The sequence below is a fragment of the Balearica regulorum genome, chromosome 3 (assembly GCF_011004875.1).
Source record: "Balearica regulorum gibbericeps isolate bBalReg1 chromosome 3, bBalReg1.pri, whole genome shotgun sequence".
Lineage (NCBI taxonomy): Eukaryota > Metazoa > Chordata > Aves > Gruiformes > Gruidae > Balearica > Balearica regulorum.
This window is the reverse complement of record NC_046186.1, coordinates 26,704,451-26,723,272: the sequence shown is the minus strand read 5'-3', so window position 1 is coordinate 26,723,272 and position 18,822 is coordinate 26,704,451. Positions and strand designations below refer to the sequence as shown.

Sequence of the window (18,822 nt, the reverse complement as noted above, 5' to 3'; positions counted from 1 at the left end):
GTCTGGGAGCAAATTTTTTCCTCTCTTGACCTACTACTCTGAAAGCCACTCCAGTGAAGTATAATTACAAGTTATGCAGTGAAGATTCTTTCATAAATATTAGGATTTTTTTTTTCCCCAAAACCACTCAAGTGATTTAAGATCATATTTCAAACAAAAAACGTTCAGCTGGTTGAAAGAATCCCACAAGATCTCTTTACAGTGTCAAACACATGTTTGTGTGGAGCTCTGTATGCCTTCCAGCCCCACCACACAGTTTGGTTCTCTTGTCAGTTGAGAACAAATATCTTGAAAGGAAGAAGAGGGAGTATTTCTCTCCCATCTTAGACACAAGAACGTCTAGCATCATTGTGCTGAAACCTTTACAAGGAAAACAAAATTTATGAAAACCCCAGTTAGCATCCAGATTAGAGACCAACAAAACACCAAGAATAATTGCACAAATATGTATCAGTATAATACATATACACATGCAATTACTTTTCAGTGGTATACATGTAAACTGTGCAGATTACACAGAACTGATGACCCACAATGGGTGCATAGGTCAAGACTGCTTTGGACATCTGCCCTTCCTCCACCCCAGTAGGATCATAAACTTATTCTCCACCTGAAAAGGTTCTTGCTTCAAGTCAGGCTGTAATACCATGACCGAAAGCAGTTATCATTAACACCCAATCCCTCGTTATTGCATGGACATTCTCAGGTTGATACAGTTATTAAGAAGCATCGTTCTGAACTCCCTTATCATTCAAAGTCTACGAACCATGCTCATCAGACGCTTTTCGTTTCTGCTGCTTTGGATTAAGCGTAACCACCTTACTTGAAAACTTAAATGTTCATTTCCCTACTAAGAATTTTTACAGTCACTTTTTAAAGTAAGACCATGTTTCTAGAGTGCTACGATCCAGACAGTGCCCTGAAGTATCCCAAGCTGAGCTCTAATGAGGACCACCAGCAAGCTTTTAGAGCATCAGAGAAGCATGCTGAAAATCTGATTGAAGCAGTCTTAATCTTTACAAAGAGTTTTAATTGTTAATGAAAGTTAGTAAAGCTAAAGATCACGTTGCATTTTGATCTTCAGGACATGCAGAGCCCAACTTAATGGAGAGGTCTTATAAGTACAGTGACAGATGTTCCCACATCCTTTGTTTAAGTGGGAAACTAATGAGCAACATTCTTGCTTTTTATGCACACTACGGTTGTTTCAATGCAAATGGTGGAGGAAAAAAAAAGAAGAAAGAGAGAGAGAGAGAGAGAGAAAGAAAAAGGTCGGAAATAGAAATTAGAAAGACAAACAAAGGCAAACTTAATGAAGACACATGCCAGAGTGCTGGAATCCTAAACTGGACCCTATATACTTTCAGGCAGTAAAGCTTCACAGATGCAAAGAAAGATCCTATCTTGTTTCTGGAAAGAAAACATCCTGAGTAGACACAGGAAAACAAAGTAAAACAAAGATTGTCCTGCATCAGAACGTAAGCGTTAAATTCAAAGCAGAAAAGAAAAGAAAAGAAAAGAAAAAAAAAACCAAACGCATTTTAAGGCAACGTGAAAAGATTCAGCAGTCAAGATGAACAATTTCTTCTATAAACACACGCAAAAAGCATGCAGTCACAGCTGAAATATTTACAGCAAGAGAGCTCAGATACTTTCATACACTTTTGCATTAAAGGCACAGTGTCTGCAGGTATCGAAAGGCTTGGAAAACATACCATTTCATTATCCTCTTCATCTTTTTCATCTTCTAAGAAGCGAATTGCACTGACTCTATTCACTGCCCGCTCATTCCATGTTTCATCTGACATTTCATTTACCAAACTCTCCAGTGCACCACATCGTGGTAGGTTATCTGTTAGAAAAGCAAAACACAATTAAAGATTCACAGCAAGCCTGAAACATTAACATACTATATTGTTAATAATTGCAGTATCAAACCAATCACTCATTCAGGATTTACAACTATTTCTATATTTTTGATAGAAAACAGAACTTGCATTAGTTTTCTGTTATCAAGTACACACAATAAATAGTTTCTGTATAAATGAGAAATTTCTGCACTTGGATTGTTTCAGGCTTCTGGCAGTTTTAGAGCACTGATTACATATTTTAATATACTTGCCACTACACGTGCTTTTCTTCTGGATCAGGGCTGCCATCTGACATTAGCCAGTTCCCTAAATGGCATTCTGTAACACAGGATCGTTGCTTTTACGGACGTCATCCTTTTAGTATTGCTTAGGCACACACGTCCAACAACCTTAATTCCAAACCTTCTACCCTTCAAGCCACGAGATTCATTTGGAGAGGAAGAAATGTAATTTCTAGTAGTGTGGCCTTTAGAGAAAGTCAGCCTGCCTCAGTTACTCTTCTTGAGCTAGCTTAGTCTTCTCTAAATCTAAAGGGGTTAATTTGTTTACTTATTTTAATTCTTAATGCAATTTGTATTCTTAAAATCCAGAAGCTGACACAAACCAGAGCCATTTCTACACTTCTACTGCTTTTACGGTTTCTATTTGTTCCAGCTGCATAGTATTGAAAGAGTGGAATTAATCTAGGTAAGTCTGGGTACCTACAATGCAGATATCTACAGCTGAGCTTTTTTCCTCAGGCCCCCTTTGTACTCAGTGGAGGAGAATCCACATGGTTTCTTTTTAAAAGTCTGTTCTTGGATGGGATAAATTTCTCTCTGGTAATTACAGCAAGAGTTCAAGTATTAGCTCAGATGAATCCCCTTGAATGTTCACAGATCACTATAAAAGCTTGAGGCAGAAGTTATTGGAGCAGCAACCCAGCCAACAGTGAAAAAGAGTTTATGGTTCCACCTGACCCAGAGGCAAGTTTCAGAACAAAATGTAAAAGAACTTATACTGCCATTCTACACTTGTTGAAGAATATAATAAACTTACTGTACAGCATCTTTGCTTCAAAGAAAATTAGCTTGCTAAAGCATAAAACATCTACTGCTTATTACTAGTTATGTAATTATTTTTCTGATAAAGCGATTGTAGTTGGAAAACCACCAATTTTCACTACATATATATGTATTTAAGATGTATAATCAATGTACACAAATATAGACACCACTACTTGCCCAACGGCAAGCCTCAGAATAATGATATGATTAAGTTTTCTTTTTCCAGGTCTGCATTTTATTTATTGTAGCTGGTGTCATTGTATTTTCAATAAAACTCACAGCCATGTTTGCAAGTCTTCTGAAAACTAGTATGAATACCAAAAAAAAAAAGTTTAAAAGGGAAAAGTCAACCAGAACTTTGCTACTCTGCTCATTAGAGCTTACGTATGGATTTCAAAAAGCCTGTTTTACAAATCTTTATGTAACAAACACAGTAAACAAAGAACTACTCCTGTAGGTAAGGAAAAACTGACTCTAGGCGCTTACCTTGGCAACCAGGCTCAGAAGGCATTTGAGGGAGTAATACACATGTTAAAATCTTTTCTCCTGTTTCAGGGTCTGTGTCAGTCTGAAAGGTCAGCAAAGGTTGGGACTGGTTATCAGACAACCACAAAGCCTTCAGCTTTAACGTAGTCAGTGAGAGGGGAAGATACGTCAGCCTGGTTCAAAAAAGAAAAGTAAAAAAAGTCAGGGCAATCTCTAGGAGATTTAATAGATGGTCATGAAGTCGACTCTTAAGTATATATATCCCTGACTTAGAATCAACAGGACTGAGATTAATGCCTCTAATAGAAGGCCTTGCAGTAGTCATCAATTCCAACTACCCCATTCTTTTAAAAAGAATCTGCAGCTTAACTTTAGACCATAATTCTCTATAGCTGTGAATAACAGATAACAATGCTGAGCTTTTTCTACTGCAATAAAATTCCCTGGAAGGCAGTCAGCTGCTTCTGCTCTGGAGCCTTGTACATACACAATTGCCAGAACAGAAATATCAAAGTGCCTACGAGACAATCACATTGCATAGATGAGATGCCATTTGCTTTTCCTCTTTTTTTTCTTCCATTTAACTTCCTACTAAGCAACTGAACTAATTTGCTGGTTTATGCTTCAATCCACTCCTTTTTGCATTTTGATGTCTGAAGCATACCAACTAAGATTCATGAGAAGCCGCAAGGTCAAAGTGGCATTATTTGTTACTTGCACTGTACCTCTAAGATAAGACACTCAGTGTTACTTGACATTAAGGCTGGTAGTTTCAGCTGAAGCTCTACCAAATTACCTAGATTCTCACTTTTAATTCAGAAACACGCAAATCCAGAGGTTTTTGGTTTTGTTTTTTTAAATCCTATCTTTTCCTCAGGGTCAAAGCAATCCAGAAAATGTACTCACAACAACACACAATTTATGCTACTTTGGGTCAAGGGGGAAGACCACTTTGATGATTTCAACAGTAACCCTAACACAAAAGTCATAATTGGGTTTTTGTTACTTCATTCTTAGACGTAGTATCTTTTGTCATTAGAAAGAATTAAGTAAATCCAGCAAAAGAATACGACAATACAAGAATCTCTTACCTGTTCCCAGCAACATCCAGGACATGAAGTTCAGTGGCTTGTGAAATTTCAGAGGGAATTCGAGCTAATCTGTTGTCACGTACAGAGAAGACGTTAAGACTGCAGCACCCCCCAATCTATATTAGAGAAGAGGGGGGAAAAAAAAAAAAGTCTGGTTTGGTTGCAGTACACTAGTATAAAGAAAGGCATGCAGTACGGGTCACGTAATATGTCATAGCACATTCAAGTTACGATGCCTGCCAGACTTCACTCAGAGGTACAGACTGAAAACAAGTGTTATCTTAAAAGAAGTCTGATCTAAAGTGAGTCTGTTACAGCAGTTTCTTGAACATCTGTATCTGCGAATAATGTGTATCTTTACAAATAGGTCAGGTTCTAGCTACATTCTAGAGCCTTCCACACCAAGAAGAGATCAGTAACCACACAGATGCCACTTTGTAGACAACCCTCACAAAAATTATTAGCTTTTCAACTATTTCTAGCTCTATGTTTTATATATTAATTCTTTTTTTCCTCATGGTAACTTTGGATAAAAGCAAGTGCAACAGGGCTTTAGGCAAGGGAAAATGCTAAATAAACCAGTCAACTCCCAACATTTACTGAGTCCGCAAAGAGTAATGACAAGTTTACAAAAAGCTGAAGACTTTGAGTAACATCTCTGATGCCCTGCTTTATTAGAAGCATCTAATTTCAAGATGATTTCCATATGACCTGGACAATTTAATCTAATATCCTCTGTCTCTAGCAATTTATCCAAACATAAGCATCTGCATTCCTAAGCTAAATTTTGGGTGCAAAATTTTTCAGTTTTACCCATAAAATATCTACATTTTGCATCAATGATACACGTTTTCAGAAAAATAAACCATCTACATTTGATTAAAAAAAAAAACCCAACCAAAAAACACATTCCACCTTTTTGTTCTAAATGGCAATTACTACTCCTATAAACACCAAGATTATTAGTTTTAGCAACTGGAAAGCAGTTTCAAGTAACTCTTTGTTCCTATTCACAAAGGAAACTTACCTTTGTTTGCTTATCATACAGAGCTTCAAAAAGCACTGTTGTTTGTTCGCCAGTTCCAAAACTCACCACAAGAAGGGAAAAAGAAATATGTTTCTTCCCTTACTCCAAGTATTAGAGGCGAAATATCCCAATGTCCTTTGAAGCTTTCAAGTTAAGCAGACTTAGAACCTAACTACAGATAGCAAACCTACTGGAAGATCTTAGTTCAAAAATGAGAGGACTTCTATAGTCACACACATGTAAGAAGGTTCTTCTGTCACAGTATAGCCAACATGTCACTACATCTTGGTCAGGAGTCCCCAAATCTGAGTTGAGATTATTTATGTGTGCTAGTTAGCTGTCAATTTTGTCTTTGCAAAATCTACATTTCAGTCCAAACCCAAATTTCAGATTACAGACAAAGACCACAAAAGCTTTTCCACTAGTCAAAGTAAAAATCATGTCAATTTAACCTACGCTGTTTACCAAGGAAAAACCTATTTTTAAAAGGATGCAATTGTGACTTAGAAAATAAAACAAAACAGAGCGTTAATACCCTGCTCACCTTCCTTTGTATCACAAATACATTTTAATGGAAGAAAGCAGCGATCAGCTGCTCAAGGCTTCTGATTCACAGGCTATTTACAGCACAAAGTTGCACCACAACGTTCTCTGAACTAAACAAAATATGGGATGGTTTCCCTTAAATCACTGCACTCTAAGATGCAGCTCGTTCACAAGAGTATCAGCTTTCCCGGCTCTGCACGCACGCTAGGAGCGGCAATCTTGTTAGCCATTTTAGCTTGTGAATCAAAGCCCTTAGGAACCAGCGCTCAAACAGCGAGCAAACATTTCTGAGTGCAGTAATTCTGCTATTCACTTTAAAGCGTGTATAGATTCTTAACTAATATGCCTTGACACATTCACAGAATACAGAATTTCTATATAGAAAAAAAAAAATATATATACACAGACACTGTCTAATTGGTGTATCTAACATGAGGAGCTGTGAAAAGCAAGAGATACAATTAGTGAATGTTGATGAGCTGGCAAGTGATGCCCTAACCATACACAAAGTGTTTGCTTTTCCATGAATGAAGTTTGCGTTATTCAGTCTTGGAGCATGGAGATCCAAACAGTTGAGCCAAACAAAGTAAAGCCATGCAGCCCCGATGAGACCAAAACGTCTTTACTTTCGACAATGGAAAAATGCAGCAGTGGAACCAGCCGGCCTGAGTCATCATGCATTTAAAGCAGTTTAATGAAAGGTAACAGCAGAACCGTGGACTGAATAATACTTACAGGGTTATCAATTTACCTGACCCATAATTTTCCAAGCGGCTAACAATTAAGAAAATACAAGACATGTTCAATTTATTTTTCTTTAGCCATACTGGACAAGAGCATGCCAACAAATGGAGACAGAACATACATTCTTCTACTGCCAAAGAAGGTTAGAACTCCTGAGTTGTTATTTTACCTTGGTTATTTTAACTTTGCTCTATTAGTCAACAGACAATTGTTCAAAGATTTTGTTTCAATTTGAGGTAGTGAAGACCTTTTTTTTTATTATTTTTAATAGGGTAGTGGGGGGGACATAAGACACCAAATTTTTGTTATGTTTTTAGAAAATGCAGGCAGCATCTAACAAGCAGCATCAAGTGAGATCACAGAGAAAGAAGACAAGCTGACAGTTACAAAAAACTAAAAACATTTGTCATTTCAAAAAAAGATGGCACCCATCCAGCAGTACAGAAAGACATCAGGTCCGACATTTGAAAACCTAAACACGAAGTGATACCACCGAGGCAAAGTGCACACACTGAATGGCATGCTGAAAGGAATTGTGACCACCATGAAGTAATACGGTATCAGAACATCGCTGGTTTGGCTGAGAGTCATTAACTGACAGAAAGCCATGCTTTCCAAGGGTTTGATCACATGCTTACAACAGACTTTGCCAAACCACCGCAGAGGCACCGAGTACACAGTTGAGACCACAAGCCCATTTAACGGTTAAGCACACAGTTCATTTCGAGCACAGACTTCAATTAATGGGGACAAGCATGTGCTTAGTTCTAGGCACATGAGTAACTGTTCCAAAGACTGGAGGCTTAAAGAAGTGCTTCACGTTCTTCTGTAGTGAGCTAGAAGTCAGGAAAAGGTCTCAAATGAGTTGTGCATGTCTAAGTCATACTCCTGAGAATTATTTCATTCTAGCAGCTTTTATTTAGGGTTATTCACTTGTCTCATCCCACCATCTCCAAAGAACAGTCAGCCCTGATAAAAAAACAAAACCAAAACCACAAAAACAAGACCCACACATCAGTCAGGCCAAAAATGATCATTACTATGAAGTGCTAATTTTGAGATCACTGATTTTACAGTACTGTAAAGTCTGAACAAAACTGCTGATTTTCATTCAGGTGGACTTGCATCAGAGGATGAACATCAATAGGACGTTTCTGGGTTCCACACAAAACTCCAACCTTATGGATGATTTTTTTTGCTCTTTTCTTCTATTTCAGTCTGAGGCTCATCTTTCTAACAGCTTTCTTGTTTTGGAGAAGCAGTAAGACTTGGGCATACACAGAGAGCATGTCAGCTTGGCTGCCAGAACTCCCCTCTCTGTTCTGATCATGACCAACGCTCACCATTTCGGCCTCCTGCTTTTTTTGACATCCACATACCCACTGCCAGTCCATCTTAAACAGTCCTCCAGAATTGTAAGTCTTATCACATCACTCCTCTGCGGATGTTTCTGATGACTCCTCTTCCCTACTGCAGACAGACTGTTGTTCTGACACCTGTATCAGTTGTGTATTTTTGATCACCTGATTTTAGTGCGCTTCTCCGTTACAATAACCTGATGGTTACCATTTGTTTTTTCTTGATGATGACAGCTTTGCAGCTTTCTGGAGGTAAACCCAAGAGGAGTGTGCAGACTCATCCCTCTCTTCCCAGTTAGATCCCTCCCAAAAACTCTCATTTGCTTCCTGTCTTGAGCCCAGCCGTCAGTTACAGTCATTCATCACCAAAGACCAAAATTTCACTGATTACCATGGCACATCCTCACACAGTTAGTGGTCTTAAGTCAAAACACAAATTAAGGGTAGGAAACTCAGAACACCTTCAAGTTATGTTAGTTGAATAACACCTTTTGATCTCAGCATCTGTTAACTGCTCAAAAGCTATGAAACAATTCTGCTGTCCTTTACCAGTTAGCATCTATCACACAAGTATAAGCAATACAAAAAAAAAAAAAAAAAAAGAGGACATTATGACAAATACTACAATGATTATTCTTCAGCATGTGACTAGTTAAAGCCCAGAGAAACACCTCTTTCATTCAAGTCTCGATACAGCTGTCAGCATCAAGAACTCTTACTAGGCTTATACAACTCGGATAAATATATTGGGAATTTAAACACAGTCACTATTTTGTTGTAAAATCTTTTCCAGGATATCATAACCAAAATTTGGTTTGGATTCAAAGTAAATAAAGTCAGAATTTTCCTTGGCCCCACATAAAACAGAATAGTTCTTTAACTGCAAACATAGAATACATCTAGAGGTGGAAGAAAATGCTCAATTCACTACTATTAGCTATTATTCAGTTCGTAATAACTTTAAAGTGGCTAGGAAAATCTGCAAACTCACTTCAACATCCCTTGCACCACTGGTGAATAGCATGGGAGGAGCACAGCAATATTGCTTCTCTGCCCTCTGACTCAAGACAAGTTTTCCTGCATTTTTCTTCACTGCCTTTTTTCCCTTTGAGACACACAAACACATACCTTTACACAAATGAGGGAAGGGATGGGATGGGACATCAGAAATTAAAACCAGAAATAACAAAGCAGCCCCAACTTCTTTAAAAAAAAAAAAATAAGAAAAATGTAAAAAGCACAGTTATTGTAAAAAAAACCCTGCAGTTTTACCTACTGTAGTAATAATTCCCAGCCATAATACACCTCAGAGCCAGGACGGACACATTACCAGATCTCTGCAGGTTGTAGAGACTCATTAACAAAAGCACATGAACTGGAAAACATTCCAAGGAGGTTATTTATGCAAGTGCCAAAATCAACACACCAGTTTCACCAGCGTTCCACTGCCAGGGTGGGATTTCAATACCAAAGAGTTACCAGGCAGGTCTTTCAAGTTTAAGGGGAAAAACATTTGTAACTATGAACAGGTTTAGACATTCTCAGTTCGTGCCGAAGTTTGTTTCGCCACTCAATTCAGCGAGAGAGGGATTGAGCTGCAAGACGAGATACTGAAGATGAAATCTGTCAGTGACTCAAGTCTTGGTCAGACATTCAGCTGTTCCATGTTTTACCTTACATATCGGCACCAGATACGGAAAGAACCTTTGAACCAGGAAACTTTGAAGGAGTATTTGCATACAAGCTCCTCAATAATCCCAAGTCAAGAAATCTTGCTCCAAAAGGTAGAGACTGGCTTTACAAGTGTGCATTGAAACAACCTGGCAATGTAATGGTTTGACAGGCTGACCCAAAATCCAATCCTAGTAAACTGCTAACAAAAAACCCAAACCAACAAAACAAACAGAAAAAACACCCACAACCCAAACAAACCCCTAAACCACCAAAAAAAACCCCAAACCACCACAAAAAAGCTAGAACTCATAGATTATCTCACCAGGTTGTATCAGAGCAGGCACATAATTTCTGCCATCATATCTATAAAAGCTCTCTTTGCTATAGGAATAATTCTGAAGGGAAGAACAGAGACACCAGCAAGTAGATATGATATTTGTCACATGTACTCTTCTTGCTAGTAGAGTCCCATTTTTTTCTGTACGAGTTACTATGTCTTTGTCCCTCTCCGACACAAACCAGTAAAGGCCTGTCCCACACCCATTTCTTATCAGGAAAAAGACCACAAATGCACAGCTGTTCTAGCACTCTATAAGGCAGAGAAAGAACAAAAGAAACCAGGAAGGAGAAGAGGGAAAGGAAAAGAAAGGAAAATACCGAGCAAGAATATATGCAGCGCATACTCTACTTCTACATCTGACTCTGCTTCTGTGAAGTGGGAACCAGTGTACAAGTACTAACACTGATTGATGTGCAAAGGTCTGAGACCCCAGTCTTTACCATACTATCTCAGGAGACATCTTAAGCAAGACACAGCAGGCAGGGGTGTTGAAAATGACAGCTGTAAGAAGCTCGCATCTGTTTTTAAATATTAATTAGTCAGTTTGAGACAAAAATAAATGAAAAAGATGGTATGCTTTCTCGCTGTCAAGCAGAACCTTCCAACAGGCAGAAAAAAAGTGACATATTCTTCAGTTTTCCTTAAGTGCTCTACCAATGCATTTTGTGGTTTATTTTTTTTTCCCCAAGTCATTAATGATGAGAAGGAAAATGAAAATTGAACATTTCACCAAGACACCAAATTGTTCATCCCTGCCATCCAAAGGGAAACTCAGAATTGGGATCATTGCCATTACGAGCACCCCTGAAGCTGCTCCTGTGGATGCTTTGCGTAACAGCAAACAGCACTCGTTATACCTGTGCACTCTGTTTACACAGAACATTTTTCTTTTAGAGTTATGAAATGTGACTCTTCACTGAATTCCTCTGAATTTTACCCAGAAAACTTGTACTACAGAAATATCCACGTTTGGTTTAAAGCAAAAAGCTATCGCTTAAGAAAAATACTACACAAAGAAAATGCAGCTCCAGGAACAGACAAAACATGAACAGAGAGCAGCTTCTGTTTCTTTCTGTTTTCAAAACTAGCATTTCAGCATTGTTAGAATGCAATCTAAAGTCTTTGAGGGAAAAGTGTTTTATTGGACAGCCTAAGCCCAAGGAATTGAAACTGAAACTTGAAAAAATTGAAGCTGAAAAGTCTCGTTAGCTAGACAGTAGGTTCTGCAATACATGCTTATTAACGGTATTTTTGAGACAAATCATTGCATCAGTTGTTTGTGCTTTCTATTTGTTACCATTACCAGCTTGGAATTCAAGTCCACCGATCTAGAGGGTGGATATGACCCTCCAGTTGGAGAAGGACTGACTTCCTTTAAAAATAAAAAAATAACAAGAATTTTAAAAATCCACAGAGCAAAACATACTTTAATGAAGCATTCTGGAAATCCTACGTTAATTGTCATTTCAAAGTGTTTGCTCTAATGAGAAAGATACATACGTGTGGAGACCTTGGGGGGGGGGGGGGCTAGGGGAGTAGAAAAAAAAAAAAATCAATTTCAAAGAAGTGGATGCCAAGGAGCTCTATTTCCTCTGTTTCTCTGCCAAGCTCCCTGGGAACCACCCTCTCCCATCTTTATGTCCTGGACTTTCTACAACTCCCCAGCTCACCTCATTCCAGATACCACCTTCCATTTCCACATCACCTGCCTTCCCCAAACACAGACTCATCCCTGACTTTATCCCACCCCTTGTGCAGACATCCCCTCCCCTCTCTCTCATGTGCACTACTGTTCTCCACACTCTTTCTTGTTCTTTACTTCACCCTTGGATATCCCCAACTCCTTCAGTGACTGAGCAATGCTTTCCACTTCTGAAACCTATTTCTGGGTCCATGTCCCCAATTTTTTGTTCAGCATTAATTTCCACTGTTCTGCACCAAACCCTTGACTCTCTTATTCCCCCCCAAACAGACACACTCCATATTCAAGCTGTTTTACCTGTCTCTGAAGCTGAACTTTCTCCTCCCACCTGCTCCTGTCCCTGCTTCTTCCAAGTCACACTGCTCATGCACCATCTCCAATACTGTGAACTTCATTAACCAAGAAAAGTTCTTATACACTATATAAGCTATTAATGGCCAATCTGAAAATAAAGTGCATCAGTAAAATCCTACACGCTATAACAAACTCAAGAGTAATTCTGCTTAAAGATGGACAAGACACAAAATTGTACAAGTCTCAAGTACAGATAGTTTAGGACACCTGTGTAATGTATTAAATTAAGTTCTTTGTAAAGAAATGGAAAGTTTTCTGCTGAATAAGCACAAGATCAAAATTCCCATCACATCCCAACCCAGAAACATGGTTTTCTCAAGGTCCTGCCTCTTGCTAGCTTCTGGGTACACCCTCTGCAATGTTCTGTTCAAAACCAGCAGCACCTCTGCCAAGGAGACACTGTTCTACTACAGGAGCTGCAGTACTCTCATCTTCTCTTCCTCCCTCACCTTCCCTCCACCCCAGTGAAATACACACTTACAAGACAATCTCTAAAGGAGCAATAAGGGCTATCATGGAGCCCCGATTAGGTGACCAACCTGTGGCAGCTCAGACCTGGGCCACTGGAAATGTTGCTGCCAGAGCCACACCAGCATCCTCTGCCCCTGCTTGATCCGTCCTCTTCAGATCATCGGCTCTTCCCCATCTCCCGGTTCCCAGCCACTTTGCTTCCTCCTCACACCTCCTCCTCGAGCTGTCCAAGCCCCACAAGTAAGCGGGCCTGAGCAGAAGTGTGTGCTCACTAGCCAGAACTGATACTCCCCTCAATTCTCATGTTGGCTGCCACCTGAGTATGTACCCCTCCTGCTCCTGAAGTGACTGGAAGTGGTGAACAAAAGCTATGACCTCAGAGCCACATGTTAGGAACAGATAGGAAAATTAAGGGGGAGAACTACTTGGACAAAAATTAGAGAGAAACAGTAGTGCAAACAGAACCAATTCGCAGTCCTGTGCTCCAATCACAGGATGCTGCTTCCCCAATCTCTTTCCAGAATTTACTGCTGAACTAAACTTCTAAGGCCTCTGTTATATTTAGTTTCACAACAGAAATTCTAGCCCCATTTCATTCCATATATTGTTACAGTAGACATGAAGTCCTAGTGATCACAGCTGTAAGATCTGAGGTATCAGTGATCTTGGTCATGTCAGGTCCTCATATTTAAAGCCAAAAGTAGTCCCGAGATCTTCAAAACCAAAAAGACTGTCAAAACAGTCATTTATCAGAATATGCAACCTTCCCTTTGCTATTGCTCACAAGAGTGAGGCGTGGAAGACTCCAGCAGTATTTTTATACTACATGCAGAAGAGGCATATTGATGTTTAAATTCCTTCCCTCTACCAGAACTCCCAGACTTCAAATAGTGCTGGACCTGACACCCACACTGGGAATTACTTGTTACAAGCTAATTAGATCCAAGCCTTCTTGTTCAACTGCAAAGACATTTTGCACTTCCAAGCTACCAAATCATCACAGCTGCTGTTCAGATTTATGCTGTTCAGATCTAATGGACAAGTTTCTGGTTTGGGAAGAATGCCCAGTGGATCAAAGCTGCCTGCTATTTCTTGTAGGCATTTCAAATCAATAGTTTTCTGTTTGTATAATCACATCTGTGAGAGTTAATTGCACAAAGCTTACCTCTTTGGGCAAAGATGTTAATTTGTTTCTATCGGCATTCAAATTGTTCAGCTTCTTTAGTTTTCCAATGCTCTTCGGCAATGACTGTGGCAACAAAAACAAAATAATATACAAACAGACTTCATAAATTCAGAGTCAGAACAAAAACTTATCATCTCACTTTAAAAATGAATTAATAGACTGATCCATTTTCAAAACTGGAGTGTAGTTAACCCTCGTTACTACCAGGATTTCCAAAGGAGATCCAAGGGTTTATCTTGCAAAGGAAATGTCCAGGAATGTCAGGTTCTAATACAAAATTCACTCATGAGTTCTCCCTGCACTAAGATGATAAATGCACAAGAGCTGTGTACAGAAGCATGTATACAGAATGTCCATATTATCTAACTGTAGGCTCCCTAAATAGCAAATTGAGAGGCAAGCATCTAACCTGGGTGCTATGAACTGACCTCTGGAGAGGCATCTTTCCAACAGGCTTAAGCTCCTAACTCAACCAAGCACCAACCTAAGAAATGCTCAAATCTAGATTTTTTTATAAAAGCTTCTACTCTACAGCATCAGTGTCCTGTTAAGGCACTATCAAAATAATGGAAAGAAACACCTAATGGAAGGAAGTCTAAGATTTTATTTTAATTGACCACATATCACATTTAATACCTGGCTGGAGTAGATCAGCAGAGCAAAGAACAACACAACAGCAGCTCTGCAGTGCTCAGGGCTTCTATTCAGTTCCAGCAAGTCTGATCCAGATAATGCACAGCAAAAATTGGCAACAATGCAACATGGCACAAGCTCCACATTAAAAACACAACAAAGCAAATGATACCTGCACTCCAGGTGCTCCAATTCCCTTACGGATCATGAAAGATTCAAGAGTGAATATGTAATTGCTTAAGCCTTTGGAAGGGAGGATTGTTACTACACACAACTTGATCTTCAGCATTCATTTAAAAGGTTTTAAATAAGATGCATTTAAAGGAAACTCGCTACTTAACAGTAGTAACGGTGTGTAACCTTACAAAGTGATTCAGCACTTAGAAGCAGGTCTTACTACCGCCAGCCATTTGAGCAGTGACAACCATGCTTACCTGCAGCTGGTTTTCTGTTAGAACTAGTTCAGTAAGGCTTTCGCAGTCTCCAATTGAATCCGTTAGTTGAATAAGTTTGTTCTGATCAACCTTCAGAATGGAGAGCCTCCTCAATTTTCCTGGACAGAGAGAGCAACATATTTGTTTAGCTTAGTATCCTCCGATGCCTGCTTTAATTACAGAAAATCAATCTGCTGCAAGACTTCTAGAAATACTCTAACACAATGAAAATTTTTTTCAGGTAAAAAAAGAATTCAAGCACTGCTTCATTTGGTGCTTGCACTATTTTTGCCAGTTGAATTCATATTCAATATAAATATTCATACTCAATATTTAAGCATATTAAATTGTATTAAAGTTGCAATCTGAACAGTACCCCATGTAAATGCCAAAGATCTGCCTATAAACACGAGAAAATTATCTATTTTTTCCTCAATTGTACAATGCTTATTCATAAAGGAGCGTTCAGATCACTTATGCCTACTCGGCCATAGTAATAAGGCTTGCACTGAAATAACAGCCCAAAATTTAAACAGGATCAAGGTCTCTTTGTCCTAATATAGAACCCAGTTAGTCAAACATGAAACCCAAGTTCATTTTTCAGAATAGAAATCAAACTTCTTTGAAGGTCTTCTCCCCAGGAAGGACAAAATACTATTTCAGAGCAGAAAGCTGACCTTGTTCTTCCATATACAAGTAAGAATATTTATTTTTTTACAATGAGGGTGGTGAAACACTGGAAGAGGTTGCCCAGAGAAGTGGTTGATGTCCCATCCCTGGAAATATTCAAGGTCAGGCTGGACAGAGCTCTGACCAACCTGATCTAGTTGAAGATATCCCTGCTCATTGCAGGGGAGTTGGACTAGGTGACCTTTAAAGGTCCCTTCCAGCCCAAACTATTCTATGATTCTGCTCCTTTGTATCAGAATGATTTTTGATGCAAAGCAGAGCTCAAGACAGAGAATGCAGGAGACATCACTAGCTGCTGACACCTCCCTGCCTATCCCCACACTCCAAAACAGCTGTAATATAGGCTGGCACATCAAATTCACTGATGATGCTAAATCATGAAGAGACAGCTGATACATAGCAAGATAGTAACCTAAACAGAAACCAAAGGTTCAGCAAGAAGCGCAGAGCTCTGCGCCTGGGCAGAGCAACCCCACACACCGGTACAGGCTGGCAAGTGACAGGCTGGACAAAAGCCCTGCTGGGAAGGACCTGGGGCTTATGGTGGGCACCAGGCTGAATATGAACTAGCAGTGCATTCTTACCTGAAATAAAGTAAACACTGGCTGGACTACATTAGGAGAATTATGGCCAGCAGATCAATGGAAGTTACTACGTTCCATCTACTTGGCACGAGTGAGGCCACACCTGTAAAATCATGCTCACTTTCACGTCCTGTCTTCCTCCCCCCGACTGCCCAATTCAAGAGAGATGCTGACGGGGGTCCAGCACAAAGCTATTAAGATGACCAGGGCACACAGGAGCTGAGGCTGAGCAAGCTGGCTTTGTTGAATCCAGCAAAGAAACAGCCAAGGAGGTATTTATAACAGCTCACAATTACTTAAAGGGCAGTTACAGAGATGACAGAGACAAACTCTTCTCTGCAGTGGCAGGTGAAACAGCAATGGCTGCAAACTGAAGCATGGGAGGTCCCAGCTGGACATCTGGAGAAGGTTCCTCACTGGGAGGTGGTGCAGCTCTGACACAGGCTGCCCGGAGGTGCTGGAGCCACCTCTGTTAGGGGCTTTAGACACTTGGTGAGACATGGCCACAGCTGACTGTGTTAGGTTTGCATGGCAAGGTTTTGGTAGCGGCAGGGGGCTACAGGGGTGGCTTCTGTGAGAAGCTGCTGGAAGCTTCCCCTGTGTCTGACAGAGCCAATGCCAGCCGGCTCCAAGACAGACCCGCCGCTGGCCAAGGCCAAGCCAATCAGCGCCTCTGTGATAACATATTGAAGAAAGAGAAAAACAACTTAGGGAGAGCTTTTGCAGCCAGAGAGAGGAATGAGAAGATGTAAGAAACTCTGCAGACACCAAGGTCAGTGCAGAAGGAGGGGGAGGAGGTGCTCCAGGCGCCAGAGCAAGATCCCCCTGCAGCCCGTGGTGAAGACCATGGTGAAGCAGGCTGTCCCCCTGCAGCCCATGGAGGGAGGATGAGGGGGTGTAGAGATTCCACCTGCAGCCCGTGGAGGACCCCACGCCGGAGCAGGTGGGGGCACCTGAAGGAGGCTGTGACCCCGTGGGAAGCCCGTGCTGGAGCAAGCTCCTGGCAGGACCTGTGGACCCGTGGAGAAAGGAGCCCACGCCAGAGCAGGTTTGCTGACAGGACTTGTGACCCCGTGGGGGACCCACGCTGGAGCAGTTTGCTCCTGAAGGTCTGCACCCCATGGGAGAGACCCACGCTGGAGCAGTTCATGAAGGACTGTCTCCTGTGAGAGGGACCCCATGCTGGAGCAGGGGAACGATGAGAGGAGTCCTCCCCTTGAGGAGGAAGAAGCGGCAGAAAGTGTGATGAACTGACCGTAACCCCCACTCCCCGTCCCCCTGTGCCGCTGGGGGGGGCGGAGGTTGAAGCCGGGAGTGAAGTTGAGCCCCGGAAGATGGAAGGGGTGGGGGGAGGTGTTTTAAGATTTGATTTTATTTCTCATTCCTCTACTCTGTTTGGCTTAGTAATAAATTAGATGAATTCCCTCTCTAAGTTCAGTCTGTTTTGCTCGTGACGATAATTAGTGAGTGATCTCTCCCTGTCCTTATCTCGACCCATAAGTTTTTTGTTATACTTTTTCTCCCCTGTCTAGTGAATGAGGGCAGTGATAGAGCATTTCTGGTGGGCACCTGGCCCCCAGCCAGAGTCAACCCACCACACTCACCTGACCCACTGGTGTTGGTGAGAGCCCTGCTTTGAGGGCTCTACAGATCCATCAATCCAACCAAAGACTCAGTGATCAGCTGAGTGCCTCCCAGTACCTTCCACAGAGACCAGCGAGGCTCACTTCAACCGCAATACCAGAATTTCACATAAGTTCCAATATTACACAAAAAGAATAAGTACAGTAGCCCTACCCAATTTTCCAAACACAAGTAAGCTATTATATTCACAAAAGAAGCAATTATTTTTTTTATCCTTTTTAACAAAATTACATCCAGAAAATGTTACAAAATGCACATGGCCTGAAATGGCCCGGCCGTTCACAATCCCCTTCCCCAGCACAGGATCCCCGTTTTACAGGATTCTTGACAAGCAGCAGCTCCTCTTGTTCACCAGCTGGCGTTACAGACCAGCTCCCCTCTTGCTGTTCAGAAGACACAGCTCCATTTCTGATGTACAACAACTGTACTGGCCAGCTCAGACCATCAGACAGGGTTGCTACAACTCTCTACCAAACACACACCAGCCAACTGCACAACCCACAGTAGTCACCCCACTCCCCCAAGTTTAACTTCTAGAAAAACATTAATCCTTTCTTAGGGTCACATAGCATATGGAGGGAGGGGGAATATCTGTCCATTCTTTTCCACATTCCCAGTTAAACCACTTTCACAAGTCCTCCCTCCTCTACACCTTTTTTTTTTTTGGGGGGGGGGGCTGGATCCTGGCAAGCAGAAGGCACACTTTTGCAACATGAAACTCTGGAAAATCAGCTGATGAGTAGTAGAGAAACAATGCCTTGCTGACTCCTCATCACAGCTACTCCAAGGGTAAAAACATTTACCTTAAAATAGGCACTGGTAATGCTTCAGAAAACATGCCTCAATTATTAAACCCATTTTAAGGGGTCAGACACAGAAAGGTTGTAGTTTGGATCCTCCAAGGTGAAGAGTAATGGGCTGAAGCTGGAACAGCCTTCCAC

General features: G+C 40.9%; 2 protein-coding genes across 2 annotated transcripts in view; both read right to left on the bottom strand.

Annotated features, from left to right (window-relative positions):
- MLIP (muscular LMNA interacting protein) overlaps positions 1-11,943 on the bottom strand; it is a 180,276-nt gene extending 168,333 nt beyond the window's left edge. Inside the window, exon 1 of the mRNA XM_075747363.1 lies at positions 6,579-11,943. Within this exon, the coding sequence (XP_075603478.1) occupies positions 6,579-6,592 (14 nt within the window). The 5' untranslated portion in view covers positions 6,593-11,943. The remainder of the gene's footprint in view (positions 1-6,578) is intronic.
- Positions 1-18,822, bottom strand: part of LRRC1 (leucine rich repeat containing 1) — a 78,612-nt gene that overhangs the window by 1,524 nt on the left and 58,266 nt on the right. The window contains exons 9-13 of the mRNA XM_075747374.1: positions 14,964-15,082; positions 13,876-13,959; positions 4,495-4,610; positions 3,404-3,576; positions 1,716-1,852 (exon numbers count right to left, since the gene is read on the bottom strand). Of these exons, the coding sequence (XP_075603489.1) occupies positions 1,716-1,852; positions 3,404-3,576; positions 4,495-4,610; positions 13,876-13,959; positions 14,964-15,082 (629 nt within the window). The remainder of the gene's footprint in view (positions 1-1,715; positions 1,853-3,403; positions 3,577-4,494; positions 4,611-13,875; positions 13,960-14,963; positions 15,083-18,822) is intronic.